This window comes from Girardinichthys multiradiatus, chromosome Y (genome assembly GCF_021462225.1).
Source record: "Girardinichthys multiradiatus isolate DD_20200921_A chromosome Y, DD_fGirMul_XY1, whole genome shotgun sequence".
In the NCBI taxonomy this organism is placed as follows: domain Eukaryota; kingdom Metazoa; phylum Chordata; class Actinopteri; order Cyprinodontiformes; family Goodeidae; genus Girardinichthys; species Girardinichthys multiradiatus.
The window spans coordinates 38,139,697-38,159,173 of NC_061818.1; the positions used below are offsets into that span (position 1 = coordinate 38,139,697).

The window sequence follows — 19,477 nt, forward strand, 5'->3', positions numbered from 1 at the left end:
CCAGCCGGTAAGAACACGTGTGCTAGCATTAAGGCTAGTCAACAGAAAGGTTGTTAGTTTTCAAGCTAGTGAATAATAGTCCTTGAACATCATTTGCTAGAGTTGATAACTAAGTAAACACCATTAAGCCCCATTTCTCCAGAAAGATTTGGCTCTTTTCCAAAATACTCAATAATATTTCTTCAAATATTATTTTAATAAATAAAGGCAGTTAATTAGACACCGTTGAGAATTAGTCATCCAGGAGGTTGGTTTTATTCAGCAGATCATTATTTAAAACATTATTTTATTAAAATAATATTTAATCTGATCTTGCATTGTGAATGGTTGTCTAAATGTTGCTGATTATTTTCTAAGTTAGTTCCAAGACTAACTTAACTTCATTTCCAGATTCTTCAAGATAATCCTTGGTTCTCAAACATAAACATTGCATGGTAATGTTGCATCACTCTTTTGGTCATGATTTTCAATCATCTTTAATCAACTTGTTTATATTGTACATAGTCCATTAGTCTTTGTTATTCTTTAATTCTGCTTGGTAGTTTAGTTGGATTGTTTTAGCATGTAAACTGTTTGTTGATTGAAATATGTTTGACTTTGAGTTGACTTATTTTTGTTAATAAATTCTTGTATTTTAAGAAATTGTGTGAATTCATTCCATATATGTGCAGAGTTTATGCTGTTCAATAATGCCAGAGCTCGTCTCACACCTTTCTATTCTGTCCTGATACCATCGCCTTACTGGTATTCACAGGACAATCCTTAACAGACCGGAATATTATTTGGTAAAATATTAATATTAAAATATTAATATTAAATAATATTCTCAGATTCATATTTACAATATCCTCTACTCTGCTCAGTCGGCCTCATCTTCCTGCAGTTTCCCGTCGCAGGCCGTCACGGTCTCTACGCTTCTGTCGGCCTCCAAGTCTTTGGTGCAGGTCGGGTCGCCCGCCTTAACTCTGTGCCTGCTGGGGACGACCTCCTGGTCGCCCACCTTAACTCTGTGCCTGCTGGGGACGACCTCCTGGTCGCCCACCTTAACTCTGTGCCTGCTGGGGACGACCTCCTGGTCGCCCGCCTGAACTCTGTTCTTGTTTCTGGGGTCCTATATCAAGTAAACCATAACGTAAATGGGTTGAACTAAAACTATCCAAACTGAAACTATTTTACAGTTTTATACACTGTAATCTCGCATATCTAAACAACAAGATAACGACATTTAAATAATTCGAGATTATAAAAAATAAAACTCCTGCCAAACTGTCTAAAATATAGAAGAAATGTGATTTAAAGATGTAGAAATTTTTTTTGCGAATTGCTGCCCCTTGTGGCCATAATTCTAACATCGTGTTTCGGAACAGGCGGGCGTTAGGACCATGAGGAGAAGCAGGAAGCTGTAGTCGGTGGACAAACTGTCATGGCGGACCAAAACAAGACAGGGGGCGCAGAGAACTTCTACAATGAAATATTAAGGTTTGATTCCGTTTTATCTGCAGTTATCAAAGGGTTATAAACAGGCTTTAAATACTATTTAATAACGTTTGTCTTTTGGTGGGTATTTATCACTTATTTTCGGCTGTCGGAACTCTGACTGCCTTCTCGTCAACATGTTTGGACGACGTAACACCGGCTCATCTGATACGGTTTCTGGATTTGCCTCTGTCTCCCTCTTTTGAATATTTTGGTGAAGAAAATTCGTTAGATTAATTCAACTAAAGTGGGATTTATATGTCTATCTTTGTTAAGTTTCTTGTCTTAACGTCCTCTAGACTGAGCAACAGGCAGTTTTACGTCTAATAACACAGGTCTAAACAGGATAATCAAGTGTTCCCTTGAAGTGAGTCATAATCAAATGACTCTTTATCAGAGTCCAGAGATCTATTAATAGGTGCTGAAGATATGCCAAAGAAGTCACATAACCAGTTAGGTGTGCAGAGGTTATTTTCAGTATTTCTAAATTTCCTTAATCCACCAGTAGGACTTGACATTGTGTTTTTTCTACTTTATTTTTGTGTAAGTTTGGCTGTGTTAATACATATTGTAAATGTTTTTCATTACTTGTTCTTGATAACCCTTAAAAATCTCATGTTTCATAGTTTTTTCACCAGGTGCAGATACATTTTTATGTATTGTAAATTGGTGCTTAGCATTGAAACAATTATTTCAACAATTTAAAAACAGAAAATGTTAAGACTAATGATAAAGGTTGGCTTTGAAATTCAATAATAGCAAGTCAAGTGTATTTATATATTTAAATATTTATATATATTCAGCAACAAGGCACTCAAAGCGCTGTACATGAGGAAAAACATCACAATGATACAGAAAATCAAACACAGAAAAACAAATCAAATGACATTAATAATCCTTGGGAGTTTACTGGTAAGAGCTGGTTCTAATCCAATCTTTCTAATAGAGGTAATTAGCTCATTAAGTCCTCTGTGGTAAGGAATTCATCCTGTGCTAGAAGAAAAATGATAATATTAATCCTTGAGGTCGCTGGTATGAGGCAGTAGTGGTCCCATCATTCAAATAAGCTGGGTCACTGGTATAAAACAGTCTTAGTCCAAACTTTTTAAATACTAATAATGTTTAGCTGTCACTGGTAAGATATGGTTGTAGTACAATCCTTTTAAGAAATCTAAAATTCTCTGGTCATTGGTGTAAAAACAGCTTTAGTCCAAATTTTCAAATACTAATAATAATATTTGGCTTTCGCTGGTAATCCTTCTGAGAAATCTGAAAATCTATGAAAAGTAATGAAATCACACATTTAGCTAGATGAGAAAAGAGACCACATTAGATAAGAAGAGGGAAAAAATCATATTTCACACTTTGTCCATAGCAGGATACAGTTTGAGATTGCAAAAAAAAAAAACTCAGCACAAAGAAGCAATATTTATACGAAACATCATGCAGGGGATCTGGTGAAGGTGGTGTGAGGGGGTGCATATGTTTATATGAGCATGTGTGTGTGTGCAAAGTAAGTCCGTGAAGCTCTGTCACAGAGGCCATTGTCCTTGATGGTACGTTGGAAGGTTCATCAACCGGCCACAAAGTTCTGAGCAGGTCCACATATGTCCTCAGGGAAGGGAGGGGGTAGAGGGAGCAGAGCGTCATGTTTACATAACTTCCAGGAGAAGTTGAAGATAACCAGCCATCAAGGCCGCGCAGGGGAGCCAGATTCAGAAAAACAATAATTATTTGGGTTAGGCTGACTCTTAATTTTCCTTCAGCCTCGAGAGTCTCGCTGGTGCTTCTCAAAGGCGAATCCAAACAGCCAAATTCCTGGTCTTTCGCCAGATCCGAGCGAACAACTTTCTCCAAGATTTATCCCATTTCACCCCTGAGTCCAGGAACCGCAACCTGCCTGCGATCCTGTATAAGGATCACATCCAGTCTGCGATTCAGCTCACGTAACATCTCAGTCTGAGTGTTGATCGCCCTGAAGATCCCATCATAACCGGCAAAAAGAGGAAATCCTGATATCAAACATCCAATTATATACACATCTTCGACATACTCGACTGACAATATCAACAGACACACAATCCTCCACTTCTGCCAGGAGTCCATGGTGTATCCAGAGAAAAACGTCCAGTCCGGACAAGTTGGGCTCTCCTTCACCCTGTCTTCTCGTCGAGAAAATGTGATCAATTGCATTGAGAGACCAGCTGACCAAATCCATAACTCAGAATTTGGAAGATGTGCAAAAAGAGGCTCCAAAAAGAAGACAAGACACAGAGCTGAAGCAGGGCAGATATGGGAGGGGTGAGGAAGACAGAGAAAAGCGTCCCAACAGGCAGCATGTGCAGTCATCATTATTTAGCTATTTTTACAAGGAGAAGAGATTTAAAACACTAGTGTGGAATTAATTTGCTTTATTTTCTGCTGTTTGTCAAACATATTTGCACTGTTAAACTGTACAGCAGATGGGGTTTGAAATTTTTTTAATAATAATGTTTAATCAATCATTTGTTCTTTGATTTTGTATTGAAACCGATAGAAGCTAGACTCCTTATTTGAAACCATATTGTAATAATTAGCCAAACCATTCAGTACAGAAAAAAATACTGTGATTATTTTTTTCCACATCGCCCAACTCTGATGTAAATCTGCCACCTTTTTATCTATGGGATGGGGGTAAAAATCTTTATTTGTTCATTAAAAAATACATAAATAAATGAGACTATTGATAAAACTGCCATTTAAGATTTAAAAAATTCGGAAAATTCATATTTGTAACGTATGCTGTGAGGAAGTTATTAGTTACATTTTAACGTCTGTCGCTTCATACATCTTAAACATGGAAATAAACTGTTGATATTTACAATAATAACTAATAATTAGTTTTTCTGTATTGAAAGAATTAGATGTAAACTCTAAAGTGACACATTTTCCCTTTATTCTGATCTTTTCTACAGTCCATGCGAGCTGTTTGCAGCCCGCTCCAGAAGCCATAAGATTCCCGCCCGAGGACAGAAGGACTTCTATCCGGACGACTCGGAGGAGCAAAGACAGCGGCTGCAGCAGAGCTTGGATGAACACTGGAATCTCATAGCAGAGGAGAGGGTGGAGAGACTGTGAGTCAGATAGCAGGGTGCTGACCTAAATCGGTTGTTTTATCAGTTTTAGGTGGTGGAAAATGTTTAGCGTCAGTTTTGTCTGTTTTTATGTCTCTGCAGGGGGAACCTGGTGAAAGCCACATGGGTTCCAAGTGACCAGATTGTGGAGCTTCAGACTCCTGCTGTGAGATCATGTTATTTTAAATGAGTCGGGCTTCGGCTGCATTATTTGCTTTTTATTTGTCTGTAGTGAATGCTAGGAAAAAGAGTGTTAATTAAATCTCTAAGTTGAGAATGTTGGATTTGCTGACAGTATGTAGTTCAGTTAACACCAAAAGATGAAACATTTACATGGTCAGCATTGTTATTTATTGCATTTATCCCATTTTCTTTCATACAATAATCTACTATCAATCTAGAATTATTATTTTGCTTGTTTATTTTTTATATCATTATATATTTTCATTTTATATTTTTTTTGTTTAATGTAAATTTATTATTTGGTGTATTTCTTTAGATTTGTGTTATTTTTCTTTGATTTGTTCTATTTTAAATTATAATTATCCTTGTAATGTTTTATTTTAATTTAGTTTTTTCTTGTTTAGTTTTATGTAATTATTTTCTCTTATTTTTCTTGTTCAGATTTAATTGTATTAATTTAATTACTATATTTTAATAATTACTAGTTTTTTATATAGCGGTACCTCTAAAAAACAAATGTAATTCTTTGCAGCAGGCAGTTCACATTGTTTTTCATACGAAACAACAAGTTTCGGCATTCCTGGCGTTCCGTACTAACAGTGTAGAGGCGATGTCAGAAATCAGTTCAGGGTAAATAAATTCATTAACAACACATGCTTCTTCCTGGGCTTCAAAACGTTACGACAAATCCCAGAAAACACTTTTTTATGCAGAGTTATGCTGAGGCCAGACAGCTTTGTTTGGGTGATGCACAGAAGCTTTCCCAGAGTTTGCTCTGGGTTGGAGACCTCCACCTTCAGCTGCGTTTCATCCCAGGAACAGAAGAAGCAGTGAAAACATTTTATTCTGTATTCTTATATTTGGTGTGATTTTAGTTTTTATTTTCAACTTTTAAAATTCAGTTTTGTTGCATTTTACTTTATAGTTTACAGTTTTATTTTAGTTTTCTTGTTTGGAATCAGAGGGACATCTCATGTTAGATGTTTTGGAGGTAAAACCAGAGAGGCCTGACTGAGATGATTTAGAGGAGGGATGATAGAAGGATACTGAGGCTGGGGTGCTCCATGTTCTCGACCAGTTCTAGGTGGAGAACATGGGGTTAGGTGGAGAACATGGGGTTAGGTGGAGAACATGGGGTTAGGTGGAGAACATGGGGTTAGGTGGAGAACATGGGGTTAGGTGGAGAACATGGGGTTAGATGGAGAACATGGGGTTAGGTGGAGAACATGGGGTTAGATGGAGAACATGGGGTTAGATGGAGAACATGGGGTTAGGTGGAGAACATGGGGTTAGGTGGAGAACATGGGGTTAGGTGGAGAACATGGGGTTAGGTGGAGAACATGGGGTTAGGTGGAGAACATGGGGTTAGATGGAGAACATGGGGTTAGGTGGAGAACATGGGGTTAGGTGGAGAACATGGGGTTAGGTGGAGAACATGGGGTTAGGTGGAGAACATGGGGTTAGATGGAGAACATGGGTTTAGGTGGAGAACATGGGGTTAGGTGGAGAACATGGGGTTAGGTGGAGAACATGGGGTTAGGTGGAGAACATGGGGTTAGATGGAGAACATGGGGTTAGATGGAGAACATGGGGTTAGGTGGAGAACATGGGGTTAGGTGGAGAACATGGGGAGAACATGGGGTTAGGTGGAGAACATGGGGTTAGATGGAGAACATGGGGTTAGATGGAGAACATGGGGTTAGATGGAGAACATGGGGTTAGGTGGAGAACATGGGGTTAGATTGAGAACATGGGGTTAGGTGGAGAACATGGGGTTAGATGGAGAACATGGGGTTAGATGGAGAACATGGGGTTAGGTGGAGAACATGGGGTTAGGTGGAGAACATGGGGAGAACATGGGGTTAGGTGGAGAACATGGGGTTAGGTGGAGAACATGGGTTTAGGTGGAGAACATGGGGTTAGGTGGAGAACATGGGGTTAGGTGGAGAACATGGGGAGAACATGGGGTTAGGTGGAGAACATGGGGAGAACATGGGGTTAGGTGGAGAACATGGGGTTAGATGGAGAACATGGGGTTAGGTGGAGAACATGGGGTTAGGTGGAGAACATGGGGTTAGGTGGAGAACATGGGGTTAGATGGAGAACATGGGGTTAGATGGAGAACATGGGGTTAGATGGAGAACATGGGGTTAGGTGGAGAACATGGGGTTAGGTGGAGATGTGGTGACCCCTGAAAGGGAAAAGCTGAAAAAAGAAAAAATGATTTTAGTTTTCTATTTTATTTTTTATTAATTTTATTTTATGTATTTTTTGCATCTTTTATTTCATTTTCTTTTTTGAAATAGTATATTTAGTTTAGTTTAAATTGTTTTATTTTCATTTGTTTTATCATTTTTTGGGTGTGGTGTTTTATTTTCTGCTATTTTACACAGTTTCAGTTCTTTCATATTTTTAGTAGCATTTTATTTTTAATAATTATTTATTTTCTTTTTACTTTTGTTCAATCTTCTCTAGATCTGTTTTATTTTAAATAATTTCTTTTTTATTCTTTCTGATTTTATTTTTCATTTAAAAAACATACTTTTGCTGTTTTCACATGATTTTATTAACTTTTCTGTTTTATTTTTTTTTTCTTTTGTTTTAGTTTATTAGTTTATTTGTGCTATTTGTACTTGTATTTAGTTTTAGAGTATTTAAATTAATTAATTACTGTATTATTTATTTATTTCTAGTTTAATTTGGCCCCTTTCATAGAAATAGACCAATTATTTTCTATCTATCCGTTTTAAACAGTCAGGGTCAAACATGCTTTTTATAATAACTAAACGCATAAGTATTTGGCTTTGTCATAAATTGCTGCTTTGTTTCTTAGCTCTAAATAAACAATAATAAATATTTTGTTGTCAGGGCAAGTTTTGGCAGACGATGGGTTTTTCTGCAGAAGTGAAGCAGTATCTCCTCCCTGAAGAGGCTCTCTACCTGATGGAGTGTGTGAGTGGCAGATGATGATCAGGATGTGTTTCTCCAACAACGAGGAGCTAATTAACCTGATTGGTCCATTTCACCAGCTGAGGAAAGGTGTTGGAACAGTTTGCTCCCTGATGATGTCTCTGACTGATTGTGTTTGTGTTTATGGGAGCAGGGCAACCTACTGGTGTTTCATCAGGACCTGCCGCTGTCCATCCAGGACGGCTACGAGATGTTTCTGTCTTCAGACGCCATGAGCCTGCAGCAGTATCAGGTACGGTCATTACTCTAATGCACTGATTAAAGATGGAACATGCTTTTTTCTGAGCTGACCGGCTGTTCTTCTACATGAAGGTGTTTGGGCATCTGAAGAGGCTCGGATACGTGGTGCACAGATTTGATCCCAGGTAACAGAGGTTGGATCTTTTTCATGCAGGACATGTTACTTTTATTTGCTTTAAATTATAATCAAAAGTTAAGTCAGCATAAAAATCTAATTCTAAGTAAATTAGGATAAAACTCTAGTATTGATTTAAATGGTTTTATATGACCATGCTGGCTGGAATCTTTAAAACACAAAGTAAAAGTTTTTAAAGTAGAAAGGTTTTATTTTTCAGTCTAAAGTGAAACCATTTTGTGGCCATTTTAAGGTTTTTCATGAGGATCAATGTTGTAATCCTAAATATAAAACTCGTGGTAAATAAAATAAAATAATGTTAGTTGGAAATACCCTTTTAGTCTCAACGTATTGGGTGTAATTTGTCCTAATCAACAAATAAATCATATTTATGGTAATTCAGAGGTATCTTATATTCAAAGTCCAGTTTATCTAAAAAGCACATTTAAAAAAACCGCATGTTTTCACAGAGTGCTGAACAACAATAAGAAAAATAAAACAGGAAGTGAGGATGTAAAGGAAAACGGAAAAAGCCCGATCTCCTCTATGTTCCCACCTTGTGTCTGGGACAGCTACAGGCAGCTGGTCGATTAATATCAGGGTGGAGGACGATAAGGGTGGAATAAATCAGAGATGTACCGAGGAGCAAGACCAGCAAAGCTTTTCTAAGCCAAAATTAGGATTTTAAAATTATTCTGTGATGCACAGAATTAAGGACCAGATTGATTCTCAGCTACATTCATCCTTTTTTAGCCTTTTTCATATGTTTGCATCCAGATTCTCGTTCTTTCAGTCATGATCCAGATCTCCTGGCTGTTGGTTTGAATGTGGATGGACCAGTAAACCGAGAGCTTCATATTTTGGCTCGGTTCTCTCCTCACCAGGACACACCAGAGCAGACCCTGCATTACTGCAGACAAGGAGCCTGTCCATCTATCCATCTCCTGCTCCATCCTGCCATCTCTCGTCCCCCGTCTTCCAGTTAAGAACCTTGACCTCAGAGGACTGTGGTGCTGGGCACCTTAAACTTCGTTTGCGAACTGCTCTAGGGAACGTTGAAGATCATGACTTAAAGATGCCACCAAAAAATCGCATAATCCGCAAAAAGCAAAGATGGGACCCTGAGGTTCCCAGTCCAGACATTCTCCTCTCCAGCTTGAGATCTTGTACATGAACACCACAAACAAGTCGTGTTCTGACAGAACCCAGGCCACACTGGCAACAAGCTAGATTTTCTGCTGAGAATGTGGACACAGTTCTTGCTCTTGTGCTCCTGCAGTACCCAAAGAATCGGGCCGGGCAACTCCCATCAGCCCCTCATCATCTCTGTGAAGATCTGGTCCACAGCCACCACTGCTTGTCTGTTAGTCAGAGCTTCTTTTCCAACACCTGGGAGTACACTTTCCAGGGAGGCTGAGAAGTCTGATCCCTCCATTGTTGGAACATGCTCTCCGGGACCACCAACCCGGTGTTGTCCCGGACCTCCATGCAACATTGTTTTCAACAGAGTCTTCTACATCTCAGAATGAACCTTGTCCACTCCATGTGTCCTGCCACCAGGGAGATGTTTGACCCCTGTGACCCCTGCCATGGTGATAGACTCACCTTCCTCCAAGTTCTCAGACTCTGCCTCCTTTGCAGGAGATGAGGTGACCAGATTAAGAAGTTTCTCAAAGTTCTCCTAAAACCACTTAACAGTATTCTCAGTTCAGGTCTGCAGTCCCCTGGCCAATCCAAACCCAGCCTGGGATGGGCCCAGCTTTCCTCTTGTAAGATGGTTTCGCAGATCATCCTTAGAACAAACCAAAAGTCCTTCTCCAAAGCGTTCTGGCCATCCAGCACCCGTCTTCTGTTTCAGGAGTACCCAGAGGCAACCAAGTCCGAAAGGCCTTCTTCAGTTTACAGCTTCCATCGCTGCTGATGTCGACCCATGGGTTCTGTGGTGCCCTGACAGAAACCAAGTACCTTCAGGACACAGGTCCTGGAGGCTGCATCTGCAACGGAGGTCCTGAACATATACAAACGGGGGAAGAAGCCAAGAGTGTTTTTGTTTCTGTGTTTTGAATATTTCACAAACTGCAAAGAACTTCAGTAGCTCTGATGGGAACAATCAAAACTTTAAAATGTCCCGAAGCAGGAGCTGGTGAAAAATCGCTTTTAAAGATTTTGAGTCTATTTCATGAGGTGCAAATTGTTTATTTGCTATAATTGTGAAAACACAACATAAATTAAACCATCTTAAGACAAAAATACCACATCGGTCAAACTGTTTTATATTAAGGCAGAATAAAGTTATTTTCCAATTTAAACCAATGAGCTGTGAGGCAGTCATGCAGAGGCTCTATAACCTGTAAAACTAAATAAAGCCATTTTATAGCAGAAAAGGCTTTAAGGCTTAAGATAGGAGTCATAATGATTTGGCTTATGTTTTTATCGCAAACAAAATCTACTTTTTTATTGCTGCTCAGCAGGGTGACCAAAGTGCGGCCCCTGGAATGATTTTGTGTGGCCCTGAGTGCAATTCAAGAATGTTACATATTTGGTTCGAGCAAAAATAAAAAGTTAGATTCAACACAAAGTGTTAATTTTTTCATAATGATGCTTTTTGCTTTCTTTTTAATTTTGTAATAAATAGGACCACAAATATCCAGCGACTTTTACCCAAAAGCCTGCATTAATTTTAAATATTAAACTAGGCTAAATATGGCATAGAGAATAAAAATCCTGTTGTTGCTGAGAATATGCGGCGTTGGCTCTTCGGTAACTGACGATTCTGCTGATCTCCAGTTTTTTGCTTATTGTTGGGCTTTTATCTGGTTTCTTCCAGCTCTGAGCCGTCGTCCTACGTGAGGCAGCTGAACCTGCCTCAGTCACGGGAGCGAGGGGGGAGACAGCTGAAGAGGAAACGCAGCCCCAGCCCGACACCAACATGCAGGTGAGCAAAGATCCTGCCCAAACCATACCCTGATTGGTGCTTTTTCGGGTAATCTTGTAGAAACTGATGAATTTAAACGTCTAAAATACAACATTTTACGTTTGTTTTTATCTTTAACAGTGTGAAGAATGTAAGTATTTAGTTATTCTCTGATCCCTGCACTAGATACCCACTCAGTGTTTGTTCTTTCTATAGTCATACTAAGACACCAGGAGAGTCCCTGGCTGAGAAAATGGAGGATGATGATAAACTACCAGAGTCTCACCTGATGACCTCTGCAGAGCCTCCTGAGCCTCAAACTGCCTCCCCGCACTCTGCAGCCAAAGGCCAGGCCAGGACCTGGTGGATGATGGATGCTCCAGAGCTGGAGGCGGACAAAAGATCGTCCCCTGGTTCTCCATCTGGTCGCTTACGCTGGAACTTCAGCACCATCCCATTCCCAGACCTGGGCTCCACCAGCCGGCCCCGCTGCATGGTACCTGTGGACACTTCGCTGCTTCCCAGGGATGTAACGGTTGGAGTCTGTGATTTGGACTCCTGGATGCGGAAAATAAACCTGCGGAAGGTGAAAATGTCTGTGAAGGAGCAACAGAGGGAGAAACACAGACGGCGGTGGGATGTAAACAAAGACAGAGAGGTAAAATCACCCAAAGGAAGGAATAAAGCGGAAGCATTTAGTGTTTCTGTGGATCTAATTCTCAGGTCTGTCAGGTTCAAAGGTGCAGAAACTGGGCGGAGTACCATGAGTTGCTGGCCCGGCGGCAGGCGAAGCGGCAAGGCCGACCAGCTCACTTGTGGAACAGGGAAGTTAAACCTTTACACGACCCAACTCAGCCAATCTCCACCGGTAAGTTGGTGCTGGACTCGTATTGTGATCTGAGAGGCTTTTGAAGCCGGTTACAAACTAAGAAGATGATATCTGTGTTTTCTTTCAGCTGAGCTGCTGGAGAAAATCAGTGTAGTTAAATCTACCAATCTGCTGGAGGGAGCGTCCAGGTACCACTGAGAAAATGTTTCTTTTAAAGGGCTGATGAGATGTTTGGTATATTAACTCCTGACAGCACAAAGTACCTGAGGCGCCGTCAGTCCAAAACATGTTATTTCATTCTTAGTCTCCTTTAGAGCCGCTTTAGTCAGTGCAGTGAAAGAAAATCTGTGTTGATGCTCTGCAAGAGAAGATTAAAAGGGGAATGAAAGCATTTGGTTTCCTGATAAGATGTTTGGTGATTTGCATCCTAAACATCTAAACACTCCCTGTTATCACTGACCGTCAGATGCCCCTTGAACTTTTACCACTTTTTCTTTCTGCTCTTGGTGGAGGAGGACGCTTTTTCTCTGTCTCCCGCACCCCTCCCATATCTGCCCTGCTTCAGCTCTGTGTCTTGTCTTCTTTTTCGAGCCTCTTTTTGCATATCTTCCAAATTCTTAGTTATGGATTTGGTCAGCTGGTCTCTCAATGCAACTGATCAAATTTTCTCGAGGAGAAGACAGGGTGGAGGAGAGCCCAACTTGTCCGGGCTGGACGTTTTTCTCCGGATACACGATGGACTCCTGGCAGAAGTGGAGGATTGTGTGTTTGTCGATAATGTCAGTCGAGGATGTGGAAGATATGTATATAGTTGGATGTTTGATATCAGGATTTCTGCTTTTTGGAGTCAGCGGTTACCTGGCATATCGAGAAATTCAGAAAATGTCAGCAGCTGTTCTGGCCGTTGTAAGGCTGCCTGGCATGTATGATGGGATCTTCAGAGCGATCAACACTCAGACTGAGATGTTACGTGAGCTGAATCGCAGACTGGATGTGATCCTTATACAGGATGGCAGGCAGGTTGCGGTTCCTGGACTCAGGGGTGAAATGGTATAAATCTTGGAGAAAGTTGTTCGCTCGGATCTGGCAGAAAGACCAGGAATTTGGCTGTTTGGATTCGCCTTTGAGAAGCACCAGCAAGACTCTCAAGGCTGACGGAAAATTAAGAGTCAGCCTAACCCAAATAATTATTGTTTTTCTGAATCTGGCTCCCCTGCACGGCCTTGATGGCTGGCTATCTTCAACTTCTCCTGGAAGTTATGTAAACATGACGCTCTGCTCCCTCTGCTCCCTCCCTTCCCTGAAGACATCTGTGGACCTGCTCAGAACTTTGTGGCCGGTTGATGAACATCCCAACGTACCATCAAGGACAATGGCCTCTGTGACAGTGCTTCATGGACTCACTTGCACACACACACACACACACACACATGCTCAAGATAAACATATGCACCCCCTCACACCACCTTCACCGTTCCCAGCATGATGTTGTTTTGTCAACTTGTTGCTTCTTTGTGCTGAGGTTTTTTACAATCTCAAACTGTATCCTGCTGAGGATAAAGTGTGAAATATGATTTTTTTCCCTCTACTTACCTAATGTGGCCTCTTTTCTCATCTAACAAGGGCAGCGCCTGTGAGTGGGCAGCAAAGCCTCGGTGACCCGTCCCCCCTTGTCTTGTGTCATGATGTATGTTTGGATGGGTTGTACTGGACTTCTAATTTCCCCTCGGGGATCAATAAAGTATCTTTGAATTGAATTTAATTGAATTTTGCCAAATTCTGAAGAATGAGGTGTGAATTTTGTTTTCAGCTGCCCCCTGAGTGCATGCATCTCTTTTTAAACCACCTTTAGATGCGATTACAGCTTCAAGTCTTTTGGGGTCTATTTCTACCAGCTTTGCACACAGAGAGACTGTTTTTGCCTTTTCTACTTTGCAAAATACCTCAAGTTCAATCATATTGGATGGGAAGGAACATCACTAGTCAATTCTTGTCACAGGTTTTCATTTGGACTTTGACTGGACCATTCCCGACACATGCATATGCCCCAGTCTCTAGTCTGCTTCTGCATCTAACAGGTTTTCTTCCAAAAAGTTCAGTTAGCTTGAGCCCTCTTGGCAGCTTTTGTAAATAATGCTCTCCTTACTGTCAGTTTAGATAGACCTCCATGTCTTGGTAGGTCTTCAGTTGGTCCATGCTCTCTCCATGTCCAGATGACGGATTGGACAGAGCTCTATATTGTTGAAGAACCTAACCCTGCTTTAAACTGAACCAGAACTTCCTTCCTGACCTGTCTGCTGCACTCCATGGTCTCCATGAGGCTGTTTGTTCTTTAACAAACCTCTTAAGGCCAGAAACAGAACAGATGGTGTTTATAGTGGGAGTACAAACACACAGCTGGATGCTGTTTCCTAGTCGGGTTCTAATGGCAGTTGGTTGTTTGCTTTTTATTTTGCAAATTAGTTGAGTTTTTAAAATCAGTTTTAGCAGAAATAATCTCTCATGAAATGAGTGCAATTAAATGTATGCATTTTGCTTTGTAAAATAGCCAAATTTATTTTATTTCTGTTTTGTTTTTAATTTCCTGGCATATAGACGTGTCCCTTGTTCCATAACAACATCACATATCTGCCCATTTTACCCATATACAAAAATCTCTACTTTGTGCTCCTGTCTAATCATGCAAAAGGTATGATATATGTATAGATAGATTAAAGTAAGATGTTAAAAGTCAGTAGTTAAATCAGCAGCAGCAATGTGCGTCTCACCCACATTATTATGCTTTATAATAACAAACATGACCTCGTGCCGCCTGTTTGTGTTAAATGTAATTAGTCGCCATCAGCTCTGAGTCACCTCTGAAAGGGGACGATAAATCAGATGTGAGCGCGTCCCGCTGCTGTCGCAGTTTACGATCTTTAATTTCCAGAGTCATAAAGATCCCGCTCCGGTGTTTTGTCAGCGCGGCTCCTGTACACCAGCAGTGATGAATTGTTGCATCACTCAGGAGAAATGGATGTCCTTTGTCTGCTCAGGTTAAAATGTTCGGAGGAGTGGAGGATATGTTTCAATGTTTACCAGCCGGATTCAGTGGCTGACTTCAAAAAGAGCAACCCTGGCAAACCGTACTCCCGCATGTGTGTCTGCAGGTAAGTAGAGACGGCCTGAATGATCGTTTACTTAGGGTCGACTTGCAGGAAAACAATCAACCTGACACGAACAGGCTTTATGTGTCACATCCGTTGTTCTCATCCTGATGAGAAGAATCAATTAAATGATTCATCTCCTCACTGTTTAGATCTTTTTGTTCAGTAAATGTCAGGGAAAATGTTCATCATAGCTTGTTTTTGTCTTGTAATTGAAGTTTCTATTGATGATTAAGTTCCTAAATGTTGCAGAGTGTTTTTCACAGAACCAACAGAACTTCTTTCCCTCCTTTCTTTGTTCCAGTTTTGACGGTCCTGTCCCTGATCTGCGAGTCATCAAGCAGTTGGCCTTTCAGAGCGGCAACGTTCCCATCGTTTACGCCGTCGTGGACTACGGAGACATTTCCTTCTACACCTTCAAGGACTTTCAGCTGCCCAGGGACGTGTACGCCTGAGATTCATCTGCCCAAAACTTTTTAACCCAGTTTGATCTTCTGGATGAGCTACATATGAAAAAATACTTTCTGAAGGGGGCAGTTTTCACATAAAAGCAGTTCCAGTCTGTTTATCTGTTTCTTTTATTTTCCCCCTTGCTCTGGCTTATAGTTTCTGCCACCAGATCATTTTTATCATAAGAATAACCATTTTCTAAAATAAATCTTTGTGGTTTATCAACTGCTGAACATTCTCAGACAATTTATTTAAAAGTACACTAATGGAGGAAAACAGAAATTATTGAGTGTCTAGTAATCTGAGATGTTTAAATGTGCAGCTGAGTTTGTGTTGCAGAACTGCAACAGACCCGTTTTGCAAAGAAGGAAGATTTTTCCTAGTTTAGGAAACTTCATTTGTTTCAGTAATTTTCCTGCCGGTTTGCTGCAAGAGGGAAGCAGAAGGTTAGATCTGAACGTGACTGACTTTAACATGAAGTTACATCAGTAGTGTTAATTATGGTGCCATCAAAGTCGAGTCAGATATTTATGATGTCCATCCTGCATCCATGGTTTCTTAAACCAAGTGAAGAGATTTCCCAGCTTCTATTACTGGACTCCAAACAATCATCTAAAACCATGTATTTGTACCAGACTTGCTGGTTCCCCACCAAGCATTCAGACCTGCTGATATTTTGAAGGGATCTTGGTCAAAATTTCTCCAGACTTTCTGAATATGTGAACGTTTGACTTTGGACATCAGCTGCTATACTTTCCCCATTTTGCAAGATGAAACAAGTAAATCTACCAGCAAACACATAAAGAAAAGAACAGCATAAATGTTGCATTAAAAAAACATTTTTCTAATTTTAACATTTTGCAGGAATCGCATTAAAAAGGGTAGTTGGAGCCTAATGAATTCATTATTACCAACTTATTTTGTTTGTTACTTTTGGAAGTTGGTAGGCTTCTGATTGGCAGTTTCCTTTAAAAAATATACCCTGTACCTTTACCCTAAGAATCACAATCAGCTTTATTGCCAAGTTCGTACATACAAACAAGGAATTTGACTCCAGTACACTTTGCTCTCTGGTTTTGTTTTTGCATTACAGAATATACAAACAGTGCCTTGTGAAAGTATTCGGCCCCCTTGAACTTTTCAACCTCTTGCCACATTTCAGGCTTCAAACATAAAGATATAAAATTCTAACTTTGTGAAGAATCAACAATAAGTGGGACACAATCGTGAAGTGGAATAAAATTTATTGGATGTGTCAAACTTTTTTAACAAATAAAAAACTGAAAAGTGGGGCGTGCAATATTATTCAGCCCCTTTACTTTAACTTTCATCTCTAACAAGGAGAAGACTGATCAGAGATGCAGCCAAGAGGCCCATGATCACTCTGGATGAACTTCAGAGATCTACAGCTGAGGTGGGAGAGTCTGTCCATAGGACAACAATCAGTCGTACACTGCACAAATCTGGCCTTTATGAAAGAGTAGCAAGAAGGAAGCCATTTCTCAAAGATATCCATAAAAAGTATTGTTTAAAGTTTGCTACAAGCCACCTGGGAGACACACCAAACATATGGAAGAAGGTGCTCTGGTCAGATGAAACCAAAATCAAACTGTTTGGCCACAATGCAAAATGATATGTTTGGCGTAAAAGCAACACAGCTCATCACCCTGAACACACCATCCCCACTGTCAAACATGGTGGTGGCAGCATCATGGTTTGGGCCTGCTTTTCATCAGCAGGGACAGAGAAGATGGTCAAAATTGATGGGAAGATGGATGGGGCCAAATACAGGACCATTCTGGAAGAAAACCTGTTGGAGTCTCCTAGAGACCTGAGACTGGGACGGAGATTTATCTTCCAACAAGACAATGATCCAAAATATAAAGCCACATCTATAATGGAAATGGTTCACAAATAAACGTATCCAGGTGTTGGAATGGCCTAGTCAAAGTCCAGACCTGAATCCAATCGAGAATCTGTGGAAAAGATGAAGACTGCTGTTCATGAACGCTCTCCATCCAACCTCACTGAGCTTGAGCTGTTTTTCAAGGAAGAATGAGAAAGAATTTCAGTCTCTCGATGTGAAAACTGATAGAAACAAACCCCAAGAGACTTGCAGCTGTAATTGCAGCAAATGGTGGAGCTACAAAGCATTAATGCAAGGGGGCCAAATAATATTACACACCCCACTTTTCAGTTTTTTATTTGTTAAAAAAGTTTGACATCCAATAAATTTCATTCCACTCCACGATTGTGTCCCACTTGTTGTTGATTCTTCACAAAAAATTTGAATTTTATATCTTTATGTTTGAAGCCTGAAATGTAGCAAGAGGTTGAAAAGTTCAAGGGGGCCGAGTACTTTCACAAGGCACTGTATATGCAATATACAAATATACACATATATAATAAAAAAGGTGCATTTGCAACATCTGTATGCTGTTGTTTTGTACTCTATTAAATGTTCAACAGAGAAACATCCTGGGGGAAGAAAATGTCTTTGTGGCGGCTGGTTTTAGTGAACAGTGCTCTGTAGCGCCACCTGAAGGTAAAACTCTGAACAGTTTATGTGCAGGGTGTGTGGGGTCTGCAGAGATTTTAGCAGTTCTTTTTCTGACCCTAGACCTGTATAAGTCCTAGATGGAGGGAAGGTCAGTCCTGATTATTCTCTCTGCAGTCCTGATTATTCGTCGCAGTCTGGACCTGTCCTGTTTTATGGATGATCCAAACCACACTGAGATGGATGAAGACAGGACAGACTGAATGATGGCAGTGTAGAAGATGACCAGCAGCTCCTGTGGAAGGTTGAACTTCTTGAGTTGCCTCAGGAAATACAGTCTCTGCTGGGCCTTCTTTCAAACAGTGTCTATGTGTGAAGACCATCTCAGGTCCTCAGAGATGGTGGTTCCTAAGAACCCGAAGTGGTCCACGGCCGATACAGTGTTGTTGAGGATGGTGAGGGGGGTGTATGGGGGTGGTGTTCTCCGAACATCCACCACCATTTCCACAGTCTTGAGTGAGTTGAGTTCAAGTAGTTCTGACTGGACCAGTGTACCAGCCGATCCACATTCCTGGGGGGCACCAGTACTTATTGATCTGGATCGGGAGAAGATGCTCCCCAGTCTCACCTGCTGCTGTCGGTCCGTCAGGAAGCTGTTGATCCACTGACAGGTGGAGGCTGGGACCTTGAGCTAAGTTCAAGAGAAGTACCTTATAACTTCCTTATTTTTACCCTTAAAATGTAGGACATTTAAAAACAGTATGTTCTAAAAAGACACCCTAGAGATAAAAAAGAAACCTGTAAGTCCATGGAAAGTGACCTGTAAATGCTGAATAAGTTACCAGGAAGCTCCTCTTCTGAGAAACTAAAATTTAAGCTCCAGGAATGTATCCAGAAACTTTACTGTAAGTTCTGTAGCATAACCTTTAGGTTTTGATAAAATAATGTAAGTTTAGAAAAATAAGCCGTAAATAAAAAAAACTAACTTGTAAGTTCTGGGAAAGTAGCCTATAACGTCTGAAAAGTAACCTTTTAGTACATTCTGCTACAGTAACCTAAAAATGTCTGGGAGTACCCTCTTAGTTATGATAAAGTTATGTCAGTGCCAAACATTTACCTTTATAAATTCCCAGAAAGTACCCTGTAAGTTCTGAAAGTAACCTTTGACCTTTCCAAAAAATGAAACCATTTATTTACACGAAATAATTCATGTTTTTTCTACCAAAGATGTAAATTTGTGGAGCATTAATGTGTCACTGCGACTTGAGAGACCAAATTTACAATTTCTAGTTTTTACTTTGGTTACCATTTAAAACTCAGTTTACAGCTAAAGCCTTACGGAGACATATATGTCTTAAGTGCATTTAATGATCCTGAAAGAAACGCTCTACAGTTACAGACAACATGAGCTTGGTCATCCGAATAAAAACCTCTCACATGGTGTCACGCTGAGGTGTTTACTTTTTCCTCCAGCTGCTGGAGAACAATTGAAAGGATTTAATAAATCGTTTTCCTGCAGATTAGATGAACAAACAGAAGCTTCC

The 19,477-nt window shown here is 40.4% G+C and overlaps 1 protein-coding gene across 3 annotated transcripts; it reads left to right on the top strand.

Moving 5' to 3' along the window:
* Positions 1-1,367: 1,367 nt before the first annotated feature.
* LOC124863822 (tRNA-splicing endonuclease subunit Sen54-like) lies at positions 1,368-15,661 on the top strand. 3 transcript variants are annotated; one of them, XM_047358323.1, is made up of 12 exons: positions 1,368-1,479; positions 4,431-4,589; positions 4,692-4,755; positions 7,641-7,724; positions 7,876-7,974; positions 8,055-8,107; positions 10,925-11,032; positions 11,228-11,669; positions 11,744-11,879; positions 11,968-12,028; positions 14,876-14,989; positions 15,291-15,661. In XM_047358323.1, the coding sequence occupies exons 1-12, from the start codon at positions 1,424-1,426 to the stop codon at positions 15,439-15,441; spliced, it is 1,527 nt and encodes a 508-aa protein (XP_047214279.1). In that variant the 5' UTR covers positions 1,368-1,423; the 3' UTR covers positions 15,442-15,661. The 3 variants fall into 3 exon arrangements, with proteins under 3 accessions (XP_047214279.1, XP_047214281.1, XP_047214280.1); XM_047358325.1 differs by lacking the exon at positions 14,876-14,989; XM_047358324.1 differs by lacking the exon at positions 7,641-7,724.
* The last annotated feature ends 3,816 nt before the right edge of the window (positions 15,662-19,477 follow it).